A 27072-nucleotide genomic window follows, 5' to 3' on the forward strand; every position below is an offset into this window, starting at 1 on the left:
AAAACTGGCCAAATTTGCTATGATGTCCCTATTACAAAAGATGATGCTGAAACTAGAAGGTGGTTCTAACTTGAGCACCTTTTATACAGAACAGAAATTATCATTCATCAAATATCATTTTGCCTCCTTCAAACATAAGATATTTGCTTTGGCACACTAGTCTCATTCTTCCTGTATGGACTGTATATAACTTTCCATGTACTTTTTGTATGGTGTTTTGATGTTACCTACTTTTACAGCGAATGTTCTTACAAGTCATAACCTGCTTTATATACTGTATTTTGTATGCATCCTTTTTTATGAATGTGAAAAAAAAGAAAAAAACAAATAAACAGAAGGTTTAAAAAAAAAAAAAAAAAAAAAGCTATTTGCAATAATCCAGCTGAGCAAGTATGGTTTATCATGATGCATCACAGCCAAATATGCAATGTATCTCTTCATGCCCCTGAAAGCCAGGCACACATCCAGAACTGCTGGTGTATATTGAGCCTATAGTACTTAAAGTGATCCTGAGCCGAAGCTCAGGATCAAAAACACATACATATCTTCTTAACAGAGGGAAGCCTCAGGATCCTACTGAGGCTTCCTCGCTGATCCACAGCCCCCCATTGTTAAGCGCGGCCCCTCTCCACTTCAGGGTTGCGCAGCTCTTCTTCCTGGTGCAGGGTCGTGCAGAAGCCGTGCGAGCCCGCCCATGCACAGTACCACAGAGCCGGCGGCGCTGGCTTACTGTGCATGCGCAGCCGGGCTGGATCAGCTATTGCGCGGCCACGCTGGAGCAGGAAGAGATGTGCGGGGGACGAAACAGCAGGGAGGGAAGCGTCAATAGGATCCTGAGGCTACTCTCTCCTTAGGTAAGTATCTGATGTTGTGTACAGGAGCTTCGGCTCGGGTACTAGAGCTGAATTATAGCAAATGCCTTTGGTTTTAGGAAGGGCAAAGTTATATTTAGCATCGCTTCTTTAGTAAGAAGGTTTTATGATTTCTTTTAGCCCCTTATTAACCTTCCTGGCGGTAAGCCCGAGCTGAGCTCGGGCTATGCCGCCGGAAGGCACCGCTCAGGCCCCGCTGGGCCGATTTGCATAATTTTTTTTTGCTGCACGCAGCTAGCACTTTGCTAGCTGCGTGCAGTGCCCGATCGCCGCCGCTACCCGCCAATCCGCCGCTATCCGTCGCGCCGCAGCCGCCCCCCCCCCAGACCCCATGCGCTGCCTGGCCAATCAGTGCCAGGCAGCTCTATGGGGTGGATAGGAATCCCCTTTGACGTCACGACGTCGATGACGTCGGTGACATCATCCCGCCCCGTCGCCATGGCGATGGGGGAAGCCCTCCAGGAGATCCCGTTCTTTGAACGGGATCTCCTGATCGCCGATGGCGATCGGAGGGGCTGGGGGGATGCCGCTGAGCAGCGGCTATCATGTAGCGAGACTTTGTCTCGCTACATGAAAAAAAAATAAATAAATAAAAAAAAAAAAAGATTTGCTGCCCCCTGGCGATTTTTTAGCAAACCGCCAGGAGGGTTAATCTCCTTGTGGTTCTGGGTCACCATGGGCCATCTAGGTATTCTGTAGTCCTTGTCTTCAGGTCACTGCTATTTATATCAGTGATGTGTAAGTGCCTGTGGTGAATGTACAGTTGTTCTGACCAGTCAACGCTACTTTTAACCACATGCTAAGGAACCAGGATTATTAGACAATAACTGCACTTGGGGTGTAAAGACACTCTTTCTTTCTATTATTTCTGCACAGAAATATGTCTGTGGGGTTTGCAAATCTACATATGGGGAGACGGGCCAGGCTGGTTTGGTGCCAAAGTTGTTTAAAGAGAAACTGTAACCACGAATTGAAATTCATCCCAATCAGTAGTAGTTTCCCATGAGAAATCTTTTCCTTTTCACAAACAGATCATCAGGGAGCTCTGTATGGCTGATATTGTGGTGAAACCCCTCCCAAACACAGTGTGATGTCAGGACCATGGTTCTGACATCACACTGCGGGAACCTTGTTGCATTGTGGGAAATAACGTTCCCAACTACCAAAAAAGCAAGCGGCATCTCCTTCCACTGACATCACCTGCCAGCAGTAAAAATGTCACCATGTGATTAATGTCAGAATGTAAATCAGAGAGAGGAAAGATTTTACAATGGGTAAACACTGACTAAATCATGTATACATAATTATTGTAAAAATGAAGCTCTTTTTTATTACATTATTTTAACTGGAGTTCCTCTTTAAGGCTTGATTCCATATTCAACTGTAGGCGGTCCTTTCATTTAAATGGATCATGGAAGACTGCAGTCCCCCCAAAAAAAAGACCAGCACTGCATGTTCCATGTAGCTGAGCCCTCACACAACACTGCACTACAGGGAGTGTAACTAATTTTATTTTTTTACTTCGGGATTGAAAATAGTTATGGTTAGTTGTGGGGGAAGAGGCGTGGGGTTAATGCTAATTTTAGGATAGGAAGGTGTTTATGCTAGGTTACACAAAAGGTACAGTGCTTGACATTTTTAGTATTTGATATAGTTAATAATATGTTGTTGTTGTTTTTTTTTGGGGGGGGGGGGGCGGGGGAAATAATACCATCTTTCGGGCTAGGTTCACAGTGGTCAGTTGCATAGCCACATAGCCCCATAGAACTGTATTTGGCAGGGAGTTGAGAATTATTCTGCAACGCAGCTATGTACTGTGAGCTAGGGCTCAGTATATAAATACTGTGAATCAATTTTTATGTTTCGGGGAGGACATTATTAATGATGTTCAGAGTATGGGCACTTTGGGTGTAAAACTAACTGTCCACTTTGCTGATAGTCACAGCACTGAAATGGACTGACAGCTGTGGTGCTCAACAGAATCTCACTGTCAGTAGTATATACTATCTATACAGGTGTAAATTGATTGACAATGTCTTTTCTTTTTGTACTGTATAATAGCTGCAGTACACTTTTTCAAAGGTCAGGACCAATAAGTTGGCTTCCACCATTCTGACTTCTGGTCCCAATGAGGAAACCAGCCTGTGAAATACTGTTATAGTCGTAAAGATCCCCTAATTTGAGGTCTTCAAAAAGTAAATGACAGAGCAGTACTCGATGAAAGATGGCAGGTCCTGGGCAGCAATGCAAGAAAAAATGATCTACGTGATGCTCAATGTCTTTTCCTTTTGAGTATTGTGCGTTTCTTTTTGCATTGCTCCCTAATCTGAAGTAATGTTAGCTATGATAGTTGGTAGACAATATGGTTGATAGGAAGATTCTTAATATTGGTCTGTTGCCCATCTCTGCTTCTAAACATTACCTATTCTGATTTGTAAGCCCTATTTTTCCAGTCCTTGAACATGTAACCCCCATCGGTCCTCAAGCTCCTCTAGATCTTCTTCTTCAGAATTACCTTTCATTTCAAGAGAGGAGTAAAGCTCAGACAGAAGTGCTTCTTTTTCTGTCTGACATTGCTGTATACAGCTTTCAAGTTCTCTTTTCTTGAGCACGTTGGGTATGTAGACATCAGGATTGTCAGGACTCCAGTCCAAAAACAGTGCACTGGTCTCATTCACATGTATGTCTTCTATCATTTTTATATTGTCTGAGTCCTGGCCAGTGAAAGACTCCTCTTCTAATTCACACAGGTTCTCTTTGAATTTGTCTATGAAGGGAACTTTTGAATCTCCGTGTGGGAGGTAGGGGTCGTTTACCAAAGATTCTTTTGGTGCATATTCAGTTTGCACAGTATGCAGATATTCTTTTTCTTGTACAGCTTCATCAGTAGAATTACATTTAATACGTCCATAAAGATCTCCTTCATGAACAATATCTGAAGATGAACTTAGTGGTCTCATGGGCTCATGAAGAGTTTGTGGCATATCATATGGTGAAATAGTTGGTCTAGCAGTTACTTTTTGTTCCTGAAGACTGACATATCCATGATCTTCATCTGTCTCGTCATCCTCATGTTCTGTGATACCCGAGTCACTACTTGTGTGATAGTCACTATCAGTCAGATGTACAATAACTGGACTCTCTGATTCTTCTTTAGTTTTCTCTCTGTTAGTTATGACTGTTTGTGGTATATTTAATGTGCCAGAATCCACAGTGATAACATTTATGGTCACATTTTGAGCATCAATTAATAAGGCATTTCTATTGTCAGTAGTTGTTATATTCTAAAATGAAAAAAAATACATTTTTAGAAAACATCACTGGCATTTTAATACTTAATTGTTGACTCTATACTTTGTGATCTTCACATTGGTAGAGAGAACCAAGTAACATATGTGTACACCGATTGGTTTTAAAGTGTACCCATAGGGGAAAAAGTGCCCCTACGGGGTACTCACCTCAAGAGAGGGAAAACTCTGGATTCTCCAGAGGCTTCCCCATCCTCCTCCCCCAGCTTGTTCCAGTGCTGGGACCCGCAAAAAGCCGTTTGTCGATGGCTCGTGCATGCGCAGTAGCACGGACCCGCACAGGTTTGGGCATAAAAAGTCCCAATCGGGTCCATGGTACTGCGCATGCTCGAGTTATCTGTGCCTACACAACAGCACTGACCAGATCGGGATCTGCTTTTTCCACTGGAGCCTAAGTGGGTCCGTGCTACTTATACAGGTGCAGGTGCTTCCACGCTTCAGGAGTCCCTGCTTGCAAACAGCTTGGTGGAGGAAGATAGGGGAAGCCTTTTGAAGATCCAGAAGCTTCTCCGTCCCTAGGTAAGTATCTGTTTTTTTTCTCCAAATCAAACTCACAGGTTTACTTTAAACTGTTCCCTCAAACAATCAATTGAAATACATGTATCTGCTGTTTTTATGTAGCTTGAGATGCAATACACAGGCTAGATTAAACTGGAAGAGATGACCCATACTAGCTGCTTACAGGCTAGATTAAACTGGGAGAGATGACCCAGACTAGCTGCTTCTACCAATAATGTAGTGTGTGTACAGTCCCCCCTTCATGTGCCACCAAGAGATCTGCCATGCCAGATATTCTCAGATGGGCTCATTGTTCCACTCCTTACCCTGCGCACCAGATGTTGCTCCGATATGTATTGCACCAACTTCCCTCTTCTCAAACTCCACAGAAACAGAAGGTGTCACAAGGCTGCAGCCTCGCAATGCATCTGCACGGCACTCAGCTCTGAACTGTCATCCATGGGATCAAGGCACAATCCCTTTGGGTGACAATTTTCACCCGTGTGTATGCGTCTTTAAATCCTGTGTTTTCTACAAGGTCAGTAGGTCACATACTAAGATCAATACAGATAGTAAATAAAAAAAAGGGGGCACCAGGACAATTATATTGAGCTGTGGCGCTATTATAGGGTCAAATATCTGACACTGTAATTACTCCACAGTTTACCCGTATTTTTCAGACTATAAGACGCTCCTGACCATAAGACACACCGAGGTTTAGAGGACAAAAACCAGGGGAAAAAAATATATACGAAGCCTGGTGCATCCATGGTGAAGGGGCATCTTGTGGATTATGCCCCCTTTGTACCTTATGCCCCCTTGTAACTCTTGTGTCTCCTTGTGTCTCCCATGTGTCCACCTTTATGCCCCTTTGTGTCCCCCTTGTGTCCTCTGTTTGTCCCCCTGTGTCCTCCTCTGCAAGGGCACAGTACAGGGAGTCCCCGACATTGCAACGGGTTGGATGTTCGTATTGGCAGGTGTTCATAAGTCAGGATTCAGGAACTTCCTGCATTTGGAATATAAGACGCAGTGACTTTTTTCCTCACTTTTGGGGGGAGGAAAAGTGAGTCTTTAAGTCCTAAAACTACAGTTGTAGCCTTTTGTTTTATTATTCCTTATCTATTAACTGTGTTGAGGGTTGCTATCTCTTACCATCTAATAACAGATGACATTGAGTGCACCAGTTTCATAAAATTGATCTGATAACATAATTGGTATCATATTTTTGGACCATGTTTTGTAAAACGGGTTGCAAATTTCACTATGGAGAATCACATGCCAAGATTATGAGTTTTGAAAGAGAAGCAGTGGCTACAACCTCACCCTGCCACCTGCAACCATCCTCTAGGTGGCACTATTAGTGCTTATCCTTTATTTCAAAGGGGCCATTAACATTTAAGTAAACCTCTGATTGCTATCAAAACTACCAACTCCAATCTGGTGCTGAAGGGGAAAAATAGGATAATCACTGCACATAACTACTAGATCAGTCTGTTGTTAGTATGATTGGTCAGGTTAAAGTTACATATTTAAGGTACTAAGGTACTTTTTAGATTTACTTTAGGTGGTCATCTTTAATAAGCAAGATCTTTGTAAGTTTCTAAAACCATGGTTAATCTAGATGAGGATTTCTCAATGCATTTGCATTAAGTTGCTGTTTAACAGATACCCCTAGGCGTAAATAACATTCATTCAAAAACGATAAAATATTTTTACGATTATTGGCAGTACTTCCTAATTATGTATAATTAAATGTTATTCAAAAACTTTTGATGAATACAACTACTTATTTTCCTCTGTTCATATATTTTTCATATATATGTTCAGATATATTTTCTAAATCTCTAATTTAATAGAACTCATGTCTGTCATTGTAATCAGCTGGATCTTGCTTTTAGTGTAGGAAGTGGAAAAAATAAATATTATAATTTTACTAGTGGGCCTAAGCCCGTTTAAAAACGGGCTAGGTCTGTCCCTAATGTGCCGCGCACATGCGCGCGCCCACCGAGCACCCGCCACGCGCGATGCACACACGCCCGCCCCTTCTGGCCCCGTCCTCCTCCGGCTCTCAGCAGTGTCTCTGCGTCCCTGCACATGCGCAGTGCACAAAAAGCACTGACGGACGGACATGGGACGCAGCAACACTTGCCTTTTATTAGGTAAGATGCTGCAGACTGTTTTCAGCTTTTGCTAGAAAACCGTATTTACAGTATATGGGATGATTTAACAAAATGCCACATCCCTCATTCAAAACGTTGGATTTTTTTTTGTTTGTTTTCATTTAAACTTCTTTTAATTTAAAAACTGAACGTTAACAATGCAAAGTTTCAGTGTTCTTCACTGAATGCACCTGATGAAGGACCTGTGAGTCCGTAACAAGTAATGTTCATGTTCTGCAATACCAGCATCTTTGGCAGCCAGTGGTGTGCAGCCTCTTTCTTACATTTGGTTCTTCACTGGATGATGTCTGTCTAATATCACCTCTATTAAAATCAATATTTGAACATTTAAAATGCAGTAAAACGTATTTATATATAAATACACTGTGCCCGACTACCTAGCTAGCTACATGTTTTACAGTCATAATATGTGATTTATGTTTCCGGTGTTTACTGTATATACTTGTGACATTTATTGCTAAGCAGTGTTGTATGCAAATTTTTGCCAAAGTCATTTTTACATAGAAAAATGGCATTTTTTGATTTCGAGAACATTTTTGTGAAAATACATTGTACTTTTGCAATATGGCAAAAATTTGCAAAAAGTGTGAAAAATTGTTACTTTACAATGAAAAAATTGTACATTTTTAGCGCGAAAATTTACGAAAATGTACAAAACTCACAAACTTATTACAAAATGATATTCAAAGGCATTTTCACTCGAAAGTCGAATTTAACATTATTTTCGTCAAAATTAATGCGAAAAGAATATCCACATTATCGCTCATCAATGATTGCCAGTAAAAGGATAAACTGCCTCCACTGCTTTTTAGTCAACAGTAGGACTAAATGTAGCTGAGTAGAAATCACATTTCAGTTTTTTAAGGGACCCAACCTTTAATGCTAGGTACACACCATCCAATTTTCTGTTAGATTTTCTGTTATGCGCGCGGATCGATTGCCGCTCGTCCCCGCGGGAGCGGCCAATTAGCTGCTCGTTTCTGCCCATTGTTCTTCCCGCCGGTATCGAGCGCACTATCGATCCGGCGGGGTATCGGACAGGTTGGATCTTATCAATCGCGCCATCAGGCTCGATTGATAAGCCTCCCTCCTGTCCGTGTATGCCCAGCATTAGACTTACCTGCCAGATAGATAATTTCCAATATGTTGGAAATTAGCTATCTAAATATCTATCTACCTAACAATTAGGCATTGTTCTACTCAGCAGGAGATAACCAGAAGACAATGCACCAGAGATAATGACCAGTCTCTACAGAAAATAATCTAAAACAGAAAATCTAACAGAACAATCTAACAGAAAATTGTATGGTGTGTACTAGGCATCAAAGATGACTTTTTGAAATAATAATACAATTAGATTACTTACTAGAAATGTTGGTTGCTTCAGATTGGTGATATGTATATAATGATATATAGCACATATTATTACAGCAGCTATTATGGTGATAAGTGCCACAGGTAATATAGATAACATCACTGTAACAGCGTGTTGAGATGAGTGATCTGTCACGAGATGAATGCATATGAAACATTTTATTTTTGATGCAGTATCCTTATAACTTCTTTCATATATCCATAAAACTCCTCAACAGCAACCCAAAAAGCACTTTTTAGAAACAAAAACAGGCTTTTCTCTTGTACACCAATTGTTTTACCAATAATCTCATTCAAATTTTAGAACGCTGTATGGTGCCCATACATGGTACAATAAAAATGTTCAATTTTCCAGTTTATTCAACCTAAATGATCAAATTGAATAAAAGTCAAAAAATATTTTTTTCTTCCTGATTAAGAAAAATGAACGATTATCCTGTTTTTTCAATAACAATCCAATCGGACCTGTTGGAAGAATTGTTATATTTGATCTAATGGAATAAACAAATGGAATGATGTAATTGAAAATAAAAAAAAATTGTACCATTTATGGGCACCATTAGGCTCCTTTCACACTATCCCCCCAATTCACTAAACTTAACTCCTGTCTTTAATAACTCTTCTGAGCAGTTTTACAGTTAGCACAATTATATAACCATGGTGATAACTGTAAAACAGCTCAGAAGAGTTATTAAAGACAGGAGTTAAGCTTAGTGAATTGACGCCCATGTCCGTTGTGTTGCAGCACAACAGACATAAAATCACATAACAACAGGGGAGTAGCTTGGGGTGGGCGGGGTGGGTCATGTGCTCCTGGGCACTGGGTCCCTAGGGGCGCCCAGCCGTGACCGTGAGTTTTTTTTAAAATTTATATTCATTTATTTGCCAGCAGGAGGCGGGAGCACAGAGAAGAGGGAGGGGTAGGCACAGCGGTGGGGAAGGGGGGACACCACCCCCTTTCCTCACCTTAGGGCTCCCCCTCTCTCGCTATCCCCTCCAGATATGAGCAGCGACGGCGGCGGGCAGGCAACACTTACTCTATGTCCGGTGGAGTAGAGAGATCTGTGCTCCGCTACTCTGTTCTAGACTGGTCTAGAGCACAGATCTTTCTACAAGCCGGGAATAGAGTAAGTGTTCTGCCGCCAACCGCTGCACATATCTGGAGGGGGGAGCGAGAGAGGGGGAGCCCTAAGGTAAGTAAAGGGGGGGGAGACGTCCCCTTTCCCCACCACTGTGCCCAACGTCCTCCCTCTGCTCAGGGGGGGCACATGGCTACATATCATGGGGACACATATACCCCTGGCTACATATACTGGGCACATATACCCCTGGCTACATATATTGGGGACAGCTATACACCTGGCTACATATACTGGGCACATATACCCCTGGCTACATATACTGGGCACATATACCCCTGGCTACATATACTGGGCACTTATATCCCTGGCTACATATACTGGGCACATATACCCCTGGCTGCATATACTGGGCACATATACCCCTGGCTACATATATTGGGGACAGCTATACACCTGGCTACATATACTGGGCACATATACCCCTGCCTACATATATTGGGGAAAGCTATACACCTGGCTACATATACTGGGCACATATACCCCTGGCTACATATATTGGGCACATGTACCCCTGGCTACATATACTGGGGACACCTATACCCCTGGCTACATATACTGGGCACATATACCCCTGGCTACATATACTGGGGACACCTATACCCCTGGCTACATATATTGGGCACATATACCCCTGGCTACATATACTGGGGACACCTATACCCCTGGCTACATATACTGGGCACATATACCCCTGGCTACATATGCTGGGGACACCTATACCCCTGGCTACATATACTGGGGACATCTATACCCCTGGCTACATATACTGGGGACATCTATACCCCTGGCTACGTATACTGGGGACATCTATACCCCTGGCTACATATACTGGGGACACATACCCCTGGCTACATATACTGGGGACACATATACCCCTGGCTACATATATTGGGAACACATATACCCCTGGCTACATATACTGGGTACACATATACCCCTGGCTACATATATTGGGAACATATACCCCTGGCTACATATACTGGGGATTCATATACACCTGGCTACCTGTTCTGATGACACCTGTAGGCCTGGTTGCTTCCACTGTTGACACCTATAGGCCTGGTTACCTATACTGGGGGCACCTATTTTGAGGGAACTGCTGCCAGATTAACTGTATTTTTGGGGAACCGCTGCTGCCAGATTAAGTGTATTTTGGGAAATAGCTTGCAGATGATATGTATGTTGCAGGAACCACTGCTGCCAGATCATGTATATTTTGGGGGAACCATTGCCATATTATCTGTATTTTGGAGGAACCTCTGCCAAATTAGGTGTATTTTTGGTGAAATGCTATAAGATTACATGTATTTTGGGGGGAAACAGCTCAAACTTCCATGGCAGACGTTTTACACCACTGCTAAGGTCATGTATACTTGGCCCCACCCATTACCACACCCACATTATTTTGCATGACCATGCCCCTTTTTGGCACGCCGCAGCTACCTCCTTGGAGGGCGCATTAATAGTCTTTGTCCCCAGGCGCTGAAAGCCCTAGCTACGCCTCCCTCTGCATCACAACAAGATGCAATTATATTTAATTGGGGCTTTCACACTGGTACATTTGCAATGTGATGATTTCCGACGAAATAATGAGTAGCCTGCAGTGTGTTACCAGGCAGTGCGAGTGATACCAGCATAATGTCTAGGGACTGTATGCTGCACTGTATGGGTCCCATTCAGGGCCGGATTTACCATAAGGCACTGTAGGCATGTGCCTACAGGTGCCTGATGATACAAATTCCCTTTCCGAACGCCTCCCTCCCATCTTCCCTATGCAGAGTCCTGTTGAGAGTGTAAATGAGAGGCTACTCACTCTGCACTTGGCATGCCACTGTCAAGATCTCCCTTCAGTCAGGGGTATCTCTAGCTATATAATATTGAGGGTACCTCTGGCTACCTAATACTATGGGGCACCTGTAGCTACCTTTGACAGACAAGGAAAGTAAAGGAGAAGTGGCAGCTGGGCTAGTCAGCACACTTGTGCTGTGGTTCAGTGGGTGTTTGTAGGTCCATGGAGGGCGGAGTCTAGGGTGCCAGGACATCTGTGCCTACAGGCTCCTGTGAGGTAAATCCGGGCCTGGTTCCATTGCAACAGTAAATTACAATGTGACTTTAAATGACTGTTGCGCAGTACAGCAGTTCCGATTGGGTTTAGCAATTTCTGCCTGAGGAAAGGTAAACCACCACTGCGCCTGCACGAGGCTCACACAGGATGATTATGATCCTGGAGCCTAGCACTGCCGACAAACTTGTTGGCAGATTTTTGGTGGCTGACAGCGCTGGAAAGGAGGGACAGAGGAGGGCAGGGGAAGCCGAATTAGGATCCAGAAACTTCCCCTCCCGAAGGTAAACATCCCATAGGAGCACTTTTTTTCTTACATATTTCAGTACAATAAGATTGGAACACAAGTATCCGAAATAGAAGAAACACTTCTAAATCTTGGTGTCCTGAAACTTCATTCCACCCTAACTCAGATTTCACAATACATATATCAAAGAAAAAACAAATATTTTTTTTTCCCAATTACGTTACTTGAAAGAAAAACAAAAATCAGGCTCAGACGAGCTCCCAGTTATTACAGTTAAAAAAAATGTAAAGGCATTCTATTCCCATGCGTGGCAAAAAGCTTATAAAAAGTAAACTAAAAGAGTACCCATTAAGTTCAGACTAGGGAAGATGTCCCCATTACAGTTTTACTGGCTCCACGGTGTGTAGTTACCCCCATTGGACAGGGTTGCCTACCTGTCTGCTCTTCCTAGTCATTTTAATGCTTGTTGTATAACTGTGTTCTCTAGTCTTGCATGCATCTAACCTACTGGTACCTGACCTAATTGCTCGTATTTTTACTGGTCTATGCTTCCTGATTCTGCTGTTATGCTGGGTTTTGTATAATTATTGCATATTATATCTTGTGTATAGCGCTTAGATAAGTTTGTTTGTTTGCTGTGTCCAGAGCTGGTTTCACTGTGGATATTTATTTTTCTGTGTATATAGTTACACCTTTTCGGTAAGCACTTTACTGGACTATTTGCTGACTCGCATCTAAGTGTATGCTGCCATGTGTGACAGCTTTCCCTTTTATTTACCACCTGGTATATATATATATATATATATATATATATATATATATATATATATATATATATATATATATATATATATATACAGTGGGATGCGAAAGTCTGGGCAACCTTGCTAATCGTCACGATTTTCCTGTATAAATCGTTGGTTGTTAGGATAAAAAATGTCAGTTAAATATATCATATAGGAGACACACACAGTGATATTTGGGAAGTGAAATGAAGTTTATTGGATTTACAGAAAGTTATATCCTCACCTAAAGGATCTTATAGGAACACCTGTTCAATTTTTCATTAATGCAATTATCTAATCAACCAATCCCATGGCAGTTGCTTCAATGCATTTAGGTGTGTAGTCCTGGTCAAGACAATCTCCTGAACTCCAAACCGAAAGTCAGAATGGGAAAGAAAGGTGATTTAAGCAATTTTGAGCGTGGCATTGTTGTTGGTGCCAGACGGGCCGGTCTGAGTATTTCACAATTTGCTCAGTTACTGGGATTTTCACACACAACCATTTTTAGGGATTACAAAGAATGGTGTGAAAAGGGAAAAACATCAATTATGCGTCAGTCCAGTGGGCGAAAATGCCTTGTCTAGAGGTCAGAGGAGAATGGGCCGACTGATTCAAGCTTATAGAAGAGCAACCTTGACTGAAATAACCACTCGTTACAACTGAGGTATGCAGCAAAGCATTTGTGAAGCCACAACACGCACAACCTTGAGGCGGATGGGCTACAACAGCAGAAGACCCCACCGGGTACCACTCATCTCCACTACAAATAGGAAAAAGAGGCTACAATTTGCACAAGCTCACCAAAATTGGACAGTTGAAGACTGGAAAAATGTTGCCTGGTCTGATGAGTCTCAATAGAGTCAGAATTTGGCATAAACGGAATGAGAACATGCATCCATCATGCTTTGTTACCTCTGTGCAGGCTGGTGGTGGTGGTGTAATTATGTGGGGGATGTTTTTTTGGCACACTTTAGGCCCCTGAGTGCCAATTAAGCATCATTTAAATGCCACGGGCTACCTGAGCATTGTTTCTGACGATGTCCATCCCATCATGACCACCATGCACCCATCCTCTGATGGCTACTTCCAGCAGGATAATTCACTATGTCACAATGCTTGTATCATTATAAATTGGTTTCTTGAGCATGACAATGAGTTCACTGTACTAAAATGGCCCCAACAGTCACCAGATCTAACCCCAATAGAACATCTGTGGGATGTGATGAAACGGGAGCTTTGTGCCCTGGATGTGCATCTCACAAATCTCCATCAACTGCAAGATGCTATCCTATCAATATGGGCCAACATTTCTAAAGAATGCTTTCAGCACCTTGTTGAATCAATGTCACATAGAATTAAGGCAGTTCTGAATGCGAAAGGGGGTCAAACACCGTATTAGTATGGTGTTCCTAATACTCCTTTAGGTGAGTGTAATATAGATAGATAGATAGATAGATAGATAGATAGATAGATAGATAGATATAGATAGATATACTGTATATAGATAGATAGATAGATAGATGTTTTTGTTTTAAAATTCAAACCAAACTGGTCCTTTCTATCCTGGTTCATTTTCCTACATATTAACATATGAAAATAAGAAATATATCAATTTCGAGGAGGAGAATAAAGTTTAGAGTCAAGTAAACACATTGCTCAGTAAATACATATATATACATAGATATGTACGTGAGTCATGAAAGAGGGACAAATGAGGGAGAAAGAAGGACAGGGGGATTGGGTTCTCAAAGAGCTACGTGCCTCCACCCTGATCCTGAGACCCCTGAGCTCCAGCCTTACCAGACTGTGTCTGACATTCTGTCCAACCTCATCTGATGATTTTTCCTGCCACTCCTTCCCAGCTTTATCTGATCACTACTTCTTCTCCAACCCATATTATTTCTGCCATTCCTGCCTAGTCTCATCTCATGAATTATGTTGCTCCTGTGTCTTGCTTCAGCAAATATCTTCTGCCTTTCCTACTAAGCCTCACCTTCTCCTGCCCAGCCTTACCAAATATCCTAAAGTTGTTCCAGTACTTTTGTGGTTCCTGCTGCTTAGGGTCTCTTTTGCCTTATTGGGCACAGAGCATCTCGTAGTTGCCATTGTTGCACGTGGCGCCGGCGGTCGTTGCCTTGGCACTGGCGCTGCTCTTTCCAGCCTGCCCGCTCTACTTTCAGACCTGCAGATCAGCGTGGGATGCGAGCGGCACACAGTACTGCCAGACTCATTACTTCCTGCATTTAAAGTGGTCTGAAGAGCTGTGGACAGGTGAGCTACCTATACTGGGGGCACCTAGTTACTTATACTGTGGGCAACTTGTTACCTATACTGGGGGCAACTTGTTACTTATACTGGGGGAAACTTGTTACCTATACTGGAGACACCATTGTTCCTATACTGGCGGCACATTGTTACCTATACTGGTGGCACCTTGTTACCTATACTGGGGACAGCTTTCTACCTATACTGGGGTCACCTTGTTACCTATACTGGGGGCACCTTTTTACCTATACTGGGAACACTGTACTACCTATATATAAGCTTTATTCGTTTATCTGCATGCATGTGGCTACTTGATTCTTTTATTTGCAGGCAAGTGACTAATTGATTCTATAATCTGGAGGCTATAACCTCTTAGATATTAATTTTATCTTGAGGCATCTGGTTATTTAATTCTTGAGGCAGCTGACTACTTAATTATTTTTTCTGGAGGCATGTGACTACTTTACTTGATTTTTTTAAATCTGGATGCCTGTGACTGCTTGATTCTTTTATCTGCATGCATGGCATGCATGTGGCTACTTGATTGTTTTATCTGGAGGCAAGTGACTACTTGATTCTATTATCTGGATCCATGTGTGACTACTTGATTCTTTTTATCTGGAGGCATGCGACGACTTGATTCTTTTGTCTGTAGGCATGTGATTACTTGATACTTTTATCTGAAGTCATGTGTCTGCTGCTATTCAATGTATGTATCTGGGGGCATATTAAATATTCTGGCATTTGGGGAACCCAGAGGGTTTCCCTGATAATTCATTTGTGAGGTTTCTGTGGGAGAAGGCGTAATCTTATTTGTGAAGGGTGGGGCTCTGAATGTGTGGAGGGGTTGCTCTACCCATAAGGGGACATAGGCCACGGGTTAGTTTAGTTTTCGCTGACTGGGAGTCGGAACGCAAGCAAAGATACGCATGGCCAGAGTTGTGCAGACGCAGTTGCCCACTGACTCCCAGTCCGCGAAAACGAAACTAACCTGTGGCAGGAATCCAGAGCATCGGTGAGTGGCTGCGTGGGCACAGGATGGCTGCAGGGGGCTTTTAAAAGCCCCAGGTAAGTAAAACGCTTTTTTTTTATTTTTAGGAGGCTTAAGTATCCCTTTAATGATAAACTGTTAAATTTTGAGAGGGATGATGACAGGCTCCTCATGGCAGTCTTCAGTGAATCTCCTGGGACCAACTATTATTAAGTACTGGGTGATGCAGCTGCAACACATAATTCTGCATTATTATGATAGGCAGTTTCAGCATGTGGCTGGTCCATCTGCTGCCACTCTGCATTCATTGCGTACATGCCAGGTTCTGAGTGGGACTATTTAGGCCTGCAAACAGACCGAGGGACCTCTGCTGACATTTGGAGCTTTCAACATTGCTCTGATGTAATATTGATTACACCACCAACATGGCTAACTTTGTACGCAGCTATGCAGTTGTTGATCATGTACTGCACCCCCTCCCCCCCCCCCCCCCCCCCCACAGCTCCCCCTGCTCAAGCCACATTAAATCAACAGAAGATCGGCTTTTCTGACTAGTCTTCAGTCAATAAAGTTTATAAATCTTTTGCTGATTGAAAATTGATGGAAAAGGCCCTAGTTTTCAGTGGATTTTCATTATTTTCAATGTTTTTATAGAGCTTAATGTCAAATCTATTACAAACATTAAAAGGTGTACGATAGCCTTAAGCATTCAAAAAACAGTTTCCATGATAATTGTAAAACTATGCATTCTATACAGTACAAATAGAATGAGAAAAGTGATTTTGGCTTCCCTTACCTGAGCCAGTTGTGGCACATACATTTTCTGATCGATCAGTGTCAAATCCAAACCATTCAATTTGTGCTTGGACACAGTATGTTGTTTCATATTCTAAATGTTCCAGCTTATAATAAGGCCACTAGAAAATAAAAAAAATACTAAATTCATGAATACTAAGCATTAGCAAAATATCTCTCTTAAGGCCCGTTTCCACAGGGATAGTGATGCGAATGCGGCTACCTAGCCGCATCGCATCAATTCCGCATCTACCGAGGAATTTTCTGGGGCTCTATATATATACATATATATATATTTATATATGTGTGTGTGTGTGTGTGTGTATGTGTATGTGTGTGTATGTGTGTGTATGTGTGTGTATGTGTGTGTATGTGTGTGTATGTGTGTGTATGTGTGTGTATGTGTGTGTATGTGTGTGTATGTGTGTGTATGTGTGTGTATGTGTGTGTGTGTGTGTGTGTGTGTGTGTGTGTGTGTGTATGTGTGTATGTGTGTATGTGTGTATGTATATATATATATATATATATATATATATATATATATATATATATATATATATATATATATATATATATATATATATATATATATATATATATATATATATATATATATATATATATATATATATATATATATATAAACATACATACATCGTCAGACCCTTTACAATAACAGCCACTAGTATGCACTAAAGGGGCACACACAGACGTAGGTGGATGCAGACACCTGACATTTTATTAGGTAGGATAGTGCAGAGCAGTGGCTGAATAGGTGTACACAGGGCTGGGCCGAGGCGAGAGAGGCTCTAGCCTCAGGGTGCAATGAAGGAAGGGGCGCACAATTCACTCAGCCCCTATTGTGTTTGAAGCAGAGAGAAATAAGAAAAGGGGATACATAACTAGATAACTAGAGATTAAGGTATTGGGGTGGTTAGGGGCCCTGGGGCGCCTCAGTCTAGTAGCAATTAGTGTGTGACGGCTGGGGTGGGAGGGATGGAGGGGCGCACTTTGGTGTCCCAGCCTTGGGTGCTGTGTACAGCAAAAAGCATTCAGTGGGGAGGAAGGTGTATAGGATTTGTAGATACAAATCGCTGAGTAAATGTACAGCGTGTGGGAGTATCAGGTCTTTCTTTAGGCACAGTAAATGCACAGTCAGTGGCGGCTCCAGGAATTTTTTTTAGGGGGTGCAAAGCAGGTGCTTGACCAATTTCCGGGGGAGCTGACGTTCGCGCGCTGCGGCAAAAAATGGGGGTGGCTACAACCTGCGGCGCGCGAAGCGCGCCGCGGTGAAAAAATGGGCATGGTCATGACCGGATGAGGGCGGGGCTAACTGTAATTTAAAGTGAACCCAGGGTGAGAGTGATATGGTGGCTGCCATATTTATTTCCTTTTAAACAATTCTAGTTGCCTGGCAGCCCTGCTGATCTATTTGGCTGTAGTAGTGAACTGAATTACACCAGAAACAAGCATGCAGCTAATCTTGTCAGTTCTGACAATATTGTCAGAAACCCCTGACCTGCTGCATGCTTGTTCAGGGTCTATGGTTGAAAGAATTAGAGGCAGAGGACCAACACGGCAGCCAGGCAGCTGGTATTACTTAAAAGGAGATAAATATGGCAGCCTCAATATTATGCTCACCTCGGGTTCCCTTTAAAAGTGCAACGCAAAGACAGAGGGCCCAAGTATTGGTGCCCCTTTCCCCAGAAAATTCACATAATTGTGCATGTTTTCTCAAGAAAATAGACGTAATGTGCGCAGATTTGAATAAAAAACATGTTCAATAACCCCAATATGCACAACCGGTAGCAGATATGGCCCCAATATGCACAATCGGTAGCAGATATGGCCCCAATATGCACAATCGGTAGCAGATATGACCCCAATATGCACAATCGGCAACAGATATGACCCCAATATGCACAATCGGCAGCAGATATGACCCCAATATGCACAATCGGTAGCAGAAATGACCCCAATATGCACAATCCATAGCAGAAATGACCCCAATATGCACAATCGGTAGCAGATATGACCCCAATATACACAATCGGTAGCAGATATGACCCCAATATGCACAATCGGTAGCAGATATGACCCCAATATGCACAATCGGTAGCAGATATGACCCCAATATGCACAATCGGTAGCAGATATGACCCCAATATGCACAATCGGTAGCAGAAATGACCCCAATATGCACAATCCGTAGCAGATATGACCCCAATATGCACAATCCGTAGCAGATATGACCCCAATATGCACAATCCGTAGCAGATATGACCCCAATATGCACAATCCGTAGCAGATATGACCCCAATATGCACAATCCGTAGCAGAAATGACCCCAATATGCACAATCGGTAGCAGATATGACCCCAATATACACAATCGGTAGCAGATATGACCCCAATATGCACAATCGGTAGCAGATATGACCCCAATATGCACAATCGGTAGCAGATATGACCCCAATATGCACAATCGGTAGCAGATATGACCCCAATATGCACAATCGGTAGCAGAAATGACCCCAATATGCACAATCCGTAGCAGATATGACCCCAATATGCACAATCCGTAGCAGATATGACCCCAATATGCACAATCCGTAGCAGATATGACCCCAATATGCACAATCCGTAGCAGATATGACCCCAATATGCACAATCCGTAGCAGATATGACCCCAATATGCACAATCCGTAGCAGATATGACCCCAATATGCACAATCCGTAGCAGATATGACCCCAATATGCACAATCCGTAGCAGATATGACCCCAATATGCACAATCCGTAGCAGATATGACCCCAATATGCACAATCCGTAGCAGATATGACCCCAATATGCACAATCCGTAGCAGATATGACCCCAATATGCACAATCCGTAGCAGATATGACCCCAATATGCACAATCCGTAGCAGATATGACCCCAATATGCACAATCCGTAGCAGATATGACCCCAATATGCACAATCCGTAGCAGATATGACCCCAATATGCACAATCCGTAGCAGAAATGACCCCAATATGCACAATCAGCACCACCTGAAAAAGAAAAGAAAAACCCATTTACTCACCTACAGCCAGAAGACCTTCTTTCCCGACCACTGGCACGACCTCCTTGTGGCGCGAATCGCCCGCGATCCTCTTCCTTCCCGACGAGACTTCCTGCTTGCATGCTGAGAGCAGGGCTATGGGAAAATGGCCGCCCGAAGTCTGCAGAACAGGGCTTCGGGCGGCCATCTTACCGTAGCCCTGCCTGCTGCTCCGTGCTGCCGCTGTGTGAACTGACTTGGCGTCTTTTAGACGCCTGAAGTCAGTTCACTCCAGGGGGTGCTTTGGGGGTGCTTGGACAATTCTAGGGGGTGCTCGAGCACCCCCCTGGCGCCGCCCCTGTGCACAGTACTGTGAAATGACCAAGTGTGAGAACAGCAAGATGCATATTATGCAGGGCCAGTTTCCACTATACATGGTTTTTCATGTTTTTAAATATGCATAAACCTTGCAATTCACAAGGTCATGTATTTCCCCTACAAAGGGGCATATTAACATTTTCTGCTGAGTGTTGCTAATTTTCTGAATATCTGCATGCACTGTCTGCTGCATTTAAAACATTTTGGGGTACATTCACAAACCACTGGTAAAAATGCCATGTACAAGCAGTGCACAGCAATCTTACCGGTACTTACACAAGTAACGTTGCATGTATGGCGCAAATATTTGCAAACTGCGTTAAGTATGCAACCACTTGTTGCTATTATAATGCACATCTACATATACAGTACACACAGTACATGTTTTTACTTCAAATCTCACAAGTTTTCTTTACATTTCTTGTACTTATTATTGGTGGCTAGTAATGATTGTAATTGCTAAATTTCGCAAAAGCATAATTTCACGTAATTTTCTTCATTATGATTATGCTCATAATAGCAAAATCGTAATTGCAGAAATGATGCATAAATTATGCAATATTTTGCATAATTACAAGTATGTTTGTAATTATGTAATAGCTAATTCGTAATTACAGGAAATCTCGCATATTTACGTTTAGTAATGAGTAAACGTGAAATTGCACACAAAAATTACCAGTTAGTGTGACATTATGATACAACATTATGAAATGATTCCAAAATGAATTACAAATTTACCACACATTACGAGTTAGGAGGATTTTGCATCAGAATTGCAAATTATGATGCAAAATTATGTAAATGCGTAATTTCAGCTCATCACTATTGGTGACTATTTTTAACACTTCAGTACAGGCGGTCCCTTACTTACGAACAGGTTACGTTCCAGGAGTAGAGATGGCCCGAACTGTTTGCAGCGATCAGGCCACGGGGAATGACCTTGGGGTCATTTCCGCAATCGGGATATTATGCATTACTGTGCAGATGCTTTCCCAGTGGCCGCGCATCCTTGATCATGCGACTGCAGCCGGGAGTGCTCTGCGTGCTGTTGCGCACATGCGCAGAGCGCTTCTGGCTGCAGGCACGCAATAAAGGACACATGGCAACTGGGAAAGCGTTTGCGCAGTAATGCGTAATATGACGATTGAGGAAATGACCCTGCGGTCAATCACCATGGCCTGTTCGCTGTGATCAATTCGGCAAACAGTTTGTGACATCACTATTCAGGAGCTAATTTGAATTTGTTTGTAAGTTGAGCCCTGTGTTAAACTTGGTGAAACGTGGATAAATGATGATTTACTTTCAGACAATTCTGGATTTGGACATATAGTAGTATAAGCTATACTTTGTTCATGGAGATAATTTTGTTTATATGTACTGTACGTAAAATTGTAACTCAAGTTGTTTGTACGTAGGGGACTGCCTGTATTGCTGTTATTAACCATTATTATTCTGTTAGAATACACAAAAGAAAATCATTGTTTCAACATCTCACCTCAGTTTCTACAGAGCCATTGTTATCCCAGTATATAAAATACTGTAGTCCTTGGAAGAGTTTTTGAATATCTTTAATGGCATGTGACAAATTAATTTCAATGGATCTACCACTGGGGAACAGGCTAACTATTGGGGGATCCATTTTACCTATAAAAATAGAGCATATAAAAGTGAGAAGACATTTTGCTTAATACAGTGCTACTATACATACAGACAACAAGGTAGATACTGTACATTATTTTGTATCTGTGAAACTCGCTAAAAGCAACACTCTCAAAGGAAACGCAATAAATAAAACTCTGGACAAAGAGATCCAGCTATCAGTGAAATATTAATGAATTCATGCCTAAATTAGAAAGCCAAAAAAATGCTGTACTGTAATTTGAAAATATACATTTTTAACTAATGGTTTAAGTGTTTTCAGCTGTGAAAAAAGTATTATTTTACACATACGGTAAATGTGTAATTTAGAATACATTTAAATCACATGGCTGCTTATACACTAAACTTTTAGCAGCCCTCAGTACGGTGCCATGTAAATGCAGGCATTGCTTGTATACTTTTTTTCAAATATTTTTGAACACAGGAAAAATTCACTTGTTGTGCCGAAAAATATGAATTGGCTCTTATTATACAGAAAGAAAACAACATCAAAGGAGTTAGAATAAAAAAAATAAATAAAGAGAACCCGAGGAGTCACAAAGTTAAAAAAGTAAATACTTAAAGGGAACCTTAACTGAATGGGGGTAAAGAGTTTCACTTACCTGGGGCTATTACCAGCCCCCTGCAGCAGTCCTGTGCCCTCGGAGCCGCTCTGGAATCCTCCGGTCCCCCGCTGTCACTTAGTTTCGTTTTTGACGACTCACCAGTCGGCTGGCCGCCATGCGTATTATTGGACACATTCCCTACTGTAATTAGCGCTGTTGCGGACCACAACGTGTACAAAAATACGCGTTGCCGCATTCCGCACGCGTAGATACAGTAGGGAATGTGTCTAATAATACGCATTGTACACTCTATAGTCAGGAGGAGCTCCACATCAATCGAAGTTGAGTGTGCCTCGACCTTCACCCCTGTGTCCACCGAGGTGCTCAGAACATCAAAGCAGCAAAGAGGTCGGCACCACTCCAAACATGAAGAAAAGCTCTTTTATTGCATCACCATTGTGGCTTAACAATGACAAACGTTGTTTCGGGCATAGCCCTTTCTCAAATTGCAGCAGCCATCTGCTGCTGCAATTTGAGAAAGGGCTATGCCCGAAACAACGTTTGTCATTGTTAAGCCACAATGGTGATGCAATAAAAGAGCTTTTCTTCATGTTTGGAGTGGTGCCGACCTCTTTGCTGCTTTGATCCAATAATACGCATGGCGGCCGGCCGACTGGTGAGTCGTCAAAAACGAAACTAAGTGACAGCGGGGGACCGGAGGATTCCAGAGCGGCTCCAAGGGCACAGGACTGCTGCAGGGGGCTGGTAATAGCCCCAGGTAAGTGAAACTCTTTACCCCCTGTTCAGTTAAGGTTCCCTTTAAAGAGACTCTGTAACGTCAAAAAGATCCCCTGGGGGGTACTCACCTCGGGTGGGGGAAGCCTCCGGATCCTAATGAGGCTTCCCACGCCGTCCTCTGTCCCACGGGGGTCTCGCTGCAGCCCTCCGAACAGCCGGCGACAGAGCCGACTGTCAGTTCAATATTTACTGGTACCTTTGCAGGCTCCAGCGGGGGCGCTGTGGCTGCTTTCCGCTCCGAACTACACGGAATTACCCGATCTCAGTCGGGTCCGCTCTACTGCGCAGGCGCCGGAAACTTGCGCCTGCGCAGTAGAGCAGACCCGACGGCGATCGGGTATTTCCGTGTAGTTCGGAGCCAACAGCCGTCAGAGCGCCTGCGCAGGAGCCGGGAAGGTAAATAATGACGTCATCTTGTACGGAGGGCTGCAGCGAGACCCCCTTGGGACAGAGGACGGCGTGGGAAGCCTCATTAGGATCCGGAGGCTTCCCCCACCTGAGGTGAGTACCCCCAGTGGATCTTTTGATGTTACAGATCCTCTTTAAGGAGAGGCGAGACTCTGCGAGGCTCCCCAGCAGTGTTGCCAACTCATCCCTTTAATTACTGACACATATGAATTATACAGGTTTTGGGGCTAGGTAGATGCAGTTAAAGCACTGATTATGTGCAAATAGCCCCAAAACCTGTATAACTTAGATGTGTCAGTAATTAAAGGGATGAGTTGGCAACACTGCTCCCCAGACTGTCCTCATAAACATTGAGGCCGCGCTTCTATTCTGGCATAAGCACGGCTGTGCTGCGCCTGTGCTTGAGTGGCTTCGGCTTACTGTGCAGGTGCAACCATACATGCGCAGGTGTAGTGCGGTCCCGCTTGCAAAGGGAGACCAGAAAACGGCATAGGAAGCCTCTATAGGATCCTAAGGCTTCCCTCTAAGGTAAGTATTTACTTTTAGGTACGTATTTACTTTTTAACTTTTTGATTCGTCAGGCACACTTTAAAAATATACAACAAAAAGTTTGTTTTGGGGGATTTTTGGAGCCAATTATCACAAATAGCAGCTTCGGTATCACTCTTTAATTCTTGTTTCTTCCTTTTCCATGCAATACAGGAAGTGGATCATGTACACAAAGCAGGTTTCCAATACAACAATGCAGTCTAGCCCTCGAACACATCTATGCAGCGCAGTTGGCCGTGTGATTGGAACGCATCGCGTACGATCGCACGCCATCTGCGCCGCTACCCGCTGCGCTGCTGATCCCATCTATTGACAGTAAATGGGTCAGCTCTGCGCTTGCGGGCACAATACATGCACAGTATGCAAGCGCATCATAGTGCATCGTACTGCTGCGCAATGCCATTGATGTGAACGGCAGAAGGGCTGTCTATACCCTTCTGCCGTTCTTGCATGTCACCACGTCATACGCGCTTCCAAATGCGCACGGAAGTGCGTATGATGTGAACGAGGCCCAGCATGTATTTCACGGCTAGAAGCCGCTTCCTCAGAGGCACACGGTATACAGTACATATGATCAGTTGTGGATGCGTACTTCAAAGCTAGGAAGGTTGTTTCTAGCCATGAAACACATCAGGCTGCATTGTTATATTGTAAACCTGCTTTATATACCTTATCCACTACCTGTATTAGAAGGAACAAGAACAAACAAGAATAAAAGAGTAATACTGCTATTTGTGAAAGTGCATAATTGACTCCAAAAAGCCCCCAAACGACTTTCTGTTGTATATTGCTATATATCTTATGGGGGTGGAACCGTGACAATCTTTTTTATTGTAAAATTATATTCCTACACTTTAAAATATTAGGAAATGCCCATGATTTACCCTTAAACTGAGAGGAACCTAAACTGAGAGGGATATGGATGTTTCCTTTTAAACCATACCAGTTGCCTGGCAGTCCTGCTGACCTGAAACAAGCATGCAGCTAATCCAGTCTGATTTCAGTCAGAGCACCTGATCTGCATGCTTGTTGAGGGGCTGTAGCTAAAAGTATTAGAAACACTAGATCAGCAGGAGAGTCAGGCAACTGGTATTATTTTAAAAGGAAAAATCCACATCCTTCTTAGTTTAGGTTCCCTTTAAAGAGAGTCTGAAGCGAGAATAAATCTCGCTTCAGACCTCATAGATAGCAGGGGCATGTGTGCCCCTGCTAAAACGCCGCTATCCCGCGGCTTAACGGGGGTCCCTGATCCCCCAAATCTCCTCCGTACAGCCGGGGAGCGCTTCCTGGTTGGGGCAGGACTAACCGCCGCAGCCCTGCCCCACGCGCGTCTGTCAGCGCGTATCTCCGCCTCTCCCCCGCCCCTCTCAGTCTTCCTTCACTGAGAGGGGCGGGGGAGAGGCGGCGATGCGCCGCTGATAGACGCGACTGGAGGCAGGGCTGCAGCGGTTAGCCCTGCCTCCAGGAAGCAATAAATCTGCGACCAAAAGACGACCAAGGTTTGCGGGGGTGGGTTTGGGGGTGAAGGGACCCCCGTTTAGCGGCGCGATAGCGGCGGTTTAGCAGGGGCACACATGCCCCTGCTAACTATGAGCTCTGAAGCGAGATTTATTCTCGCTTCAGAGTCTCTTTAACTCTAGCAGAATCATCAAACTTTGTTAGGACATGTCAAAAAATCCTAGATAGTTTTGGTGCTTACTCTAATTTCAAACTCAATGGGAAAAAAAACAATGATTTAAAAAAAAATGATACTTAACTAGAGATGCACCCTCAAAACAGTATAAAAATTAAGTGACACACTGATCATACAGTATATCAAATAACTATACAATTAAGATCTTGACGACCTGTTTAATGCAAACTTCTACAAACTCAGCAAAAAGACTAAAGGAAAGCTCCAGGCCTGGTATTTTTCCTATTTAAATATTATCAGCATATGTGATTCCGTGCTTGTGCGCCGCTGGCGTTACATTACAACAGTAGTCAGGATGTATATCACCGAGAGTATGGAGCAGTGGAGTAGCTAAGGAGCTTTTGGCCCCGATGCAAGTTTAACATGGGCCCACCCAAGCTCTCTATACATAACAATTGATACGGCGCATCAAAACCTGCCAATGGCAACTACAGTGTCAGAGGTGCAAGAAGGGGATTAGGAACAGTTTGTTAATGATTACTACTATTAAAATGATCTATAGAAGTGATTATTATGAGCACAGGACCAATAGAGAGCTAATACTGCAGTTGAGGTAGGGCCGTTTGGGGCCCCTCTGGCTCAAGGGCCCCGATGCGGTCGCAACCTCTGCAACCCCTATTGCTACGCCTGTGGTATGGAGGACCCAGTGGAGTTGTATAGTGGCAGGCAGCTGCAGTGTCCCTGGTGTGGATATTGACAGCTGCAGGAGAAGAAGAGGAGCCATCTGACAGCAGGACCGGAGCCAGGGGAAGAGGAGCACAGCGACAGGATCAGTTAAGACCTTCCCTGTGCACTCTGCATCACTTTATATCGTATCTTCGGAATATAAGATGAACCAAATTTTTTCCCCAAGTTTTGGGAGAAGAAAAAGTGTGTCTTACATGCCAAAAATTACAGTAAGAATAGATACCTACATCATTGATTTAAGAGAAGATATATATCAGTGTTGCTCGAATACAATCCATGATCACAGCATAGCCATGATTCACGAGCATTTTTTCACTATTAGACAACATGATCCGAATCCACGATCAGGAATCTATCGCGGCAGTCAATCACGAATTCAGCCGTTATTTCTAGTATTTGGGAAAAATATCCGTGATTATCACCTGAAAACCCGCCAACTTTAGCAGTTAATAGCAAAGCCCCCTTACATGGTAGAGACACCAAATTTTTCAAAAAGATAGTTTTTGAGAAAATCGATTTTAAAGTTTCAAAGGAAAATAATATACATTTAAATGCGGTAATAGCGGTAAATGACAGTTAATATATTTACCGCATTTACATGTATACTTTTTTCCTTTGAAACTTTCAAATCAATTTTCTCAAAAACTGTAAGGTCTTTTTGAAAAATGTTTTTTTCCTCGGTTCCACTATTCTTCTTAAAGAGAACCCGAGGTGGGTTCTAAGAACGCAAATTGCACACAGAGGCTGGGTCTGCATTTACTGTCTATACTCTGTGTGCAATTAGCGTTCTTAGA

The 27072-nt window shown here is 43.1% G+C and overlaps 1 protein-coding gene across 1 annotated transcript in view; it reads right to left on the reverse strand.

The window, feature by feature from the left end:
• Nucleotides 1–353: 353 nt before the first annotated feature.
• Nucleotides 354–27072, reverse strand: part of LOC137503923 (interleukin-20 receptor subunit alpha-like) — a 119241-nt gene continuing 92522 nt past the window's right edge. The window contains exons 4-7 of the mRNA XM_068231654.1: nt 21435–21583; nt 16521–16641; nt 8225–8361; nt 354–4156 (exon numbers count right to left, since the gene is read on the reverse strand). Of these exons, the coding sequence (XP_068087755.1) occupies nt 3314–4156; nt 8225–8361; nt 16521–16641; nt 21435–21583 (1250 nt within the window). The 3' untranslated portion in view covers nt 354–3313. The remainder of the gene's footprint in view (nt 4157–8224; nt 8362–16520; nt 16642–21434; nt 21584–27072) is intronic.

Source organism: Hyperolius riggenbachi, chromosome 4, assembly GCF_040937935.1.
Source record: "Hyperolius riggenbachi isolate aHypRig1 chromosome 4, aHypRig1.pri, whole genome shotgun sequence".
Classification (NCBI taxonomy): Eukaryota; Metazoa; Chordata; class Amphibia; order Anura; family Hyperoliidae; genus Hyperolius; species Hyperolius riggenbachi.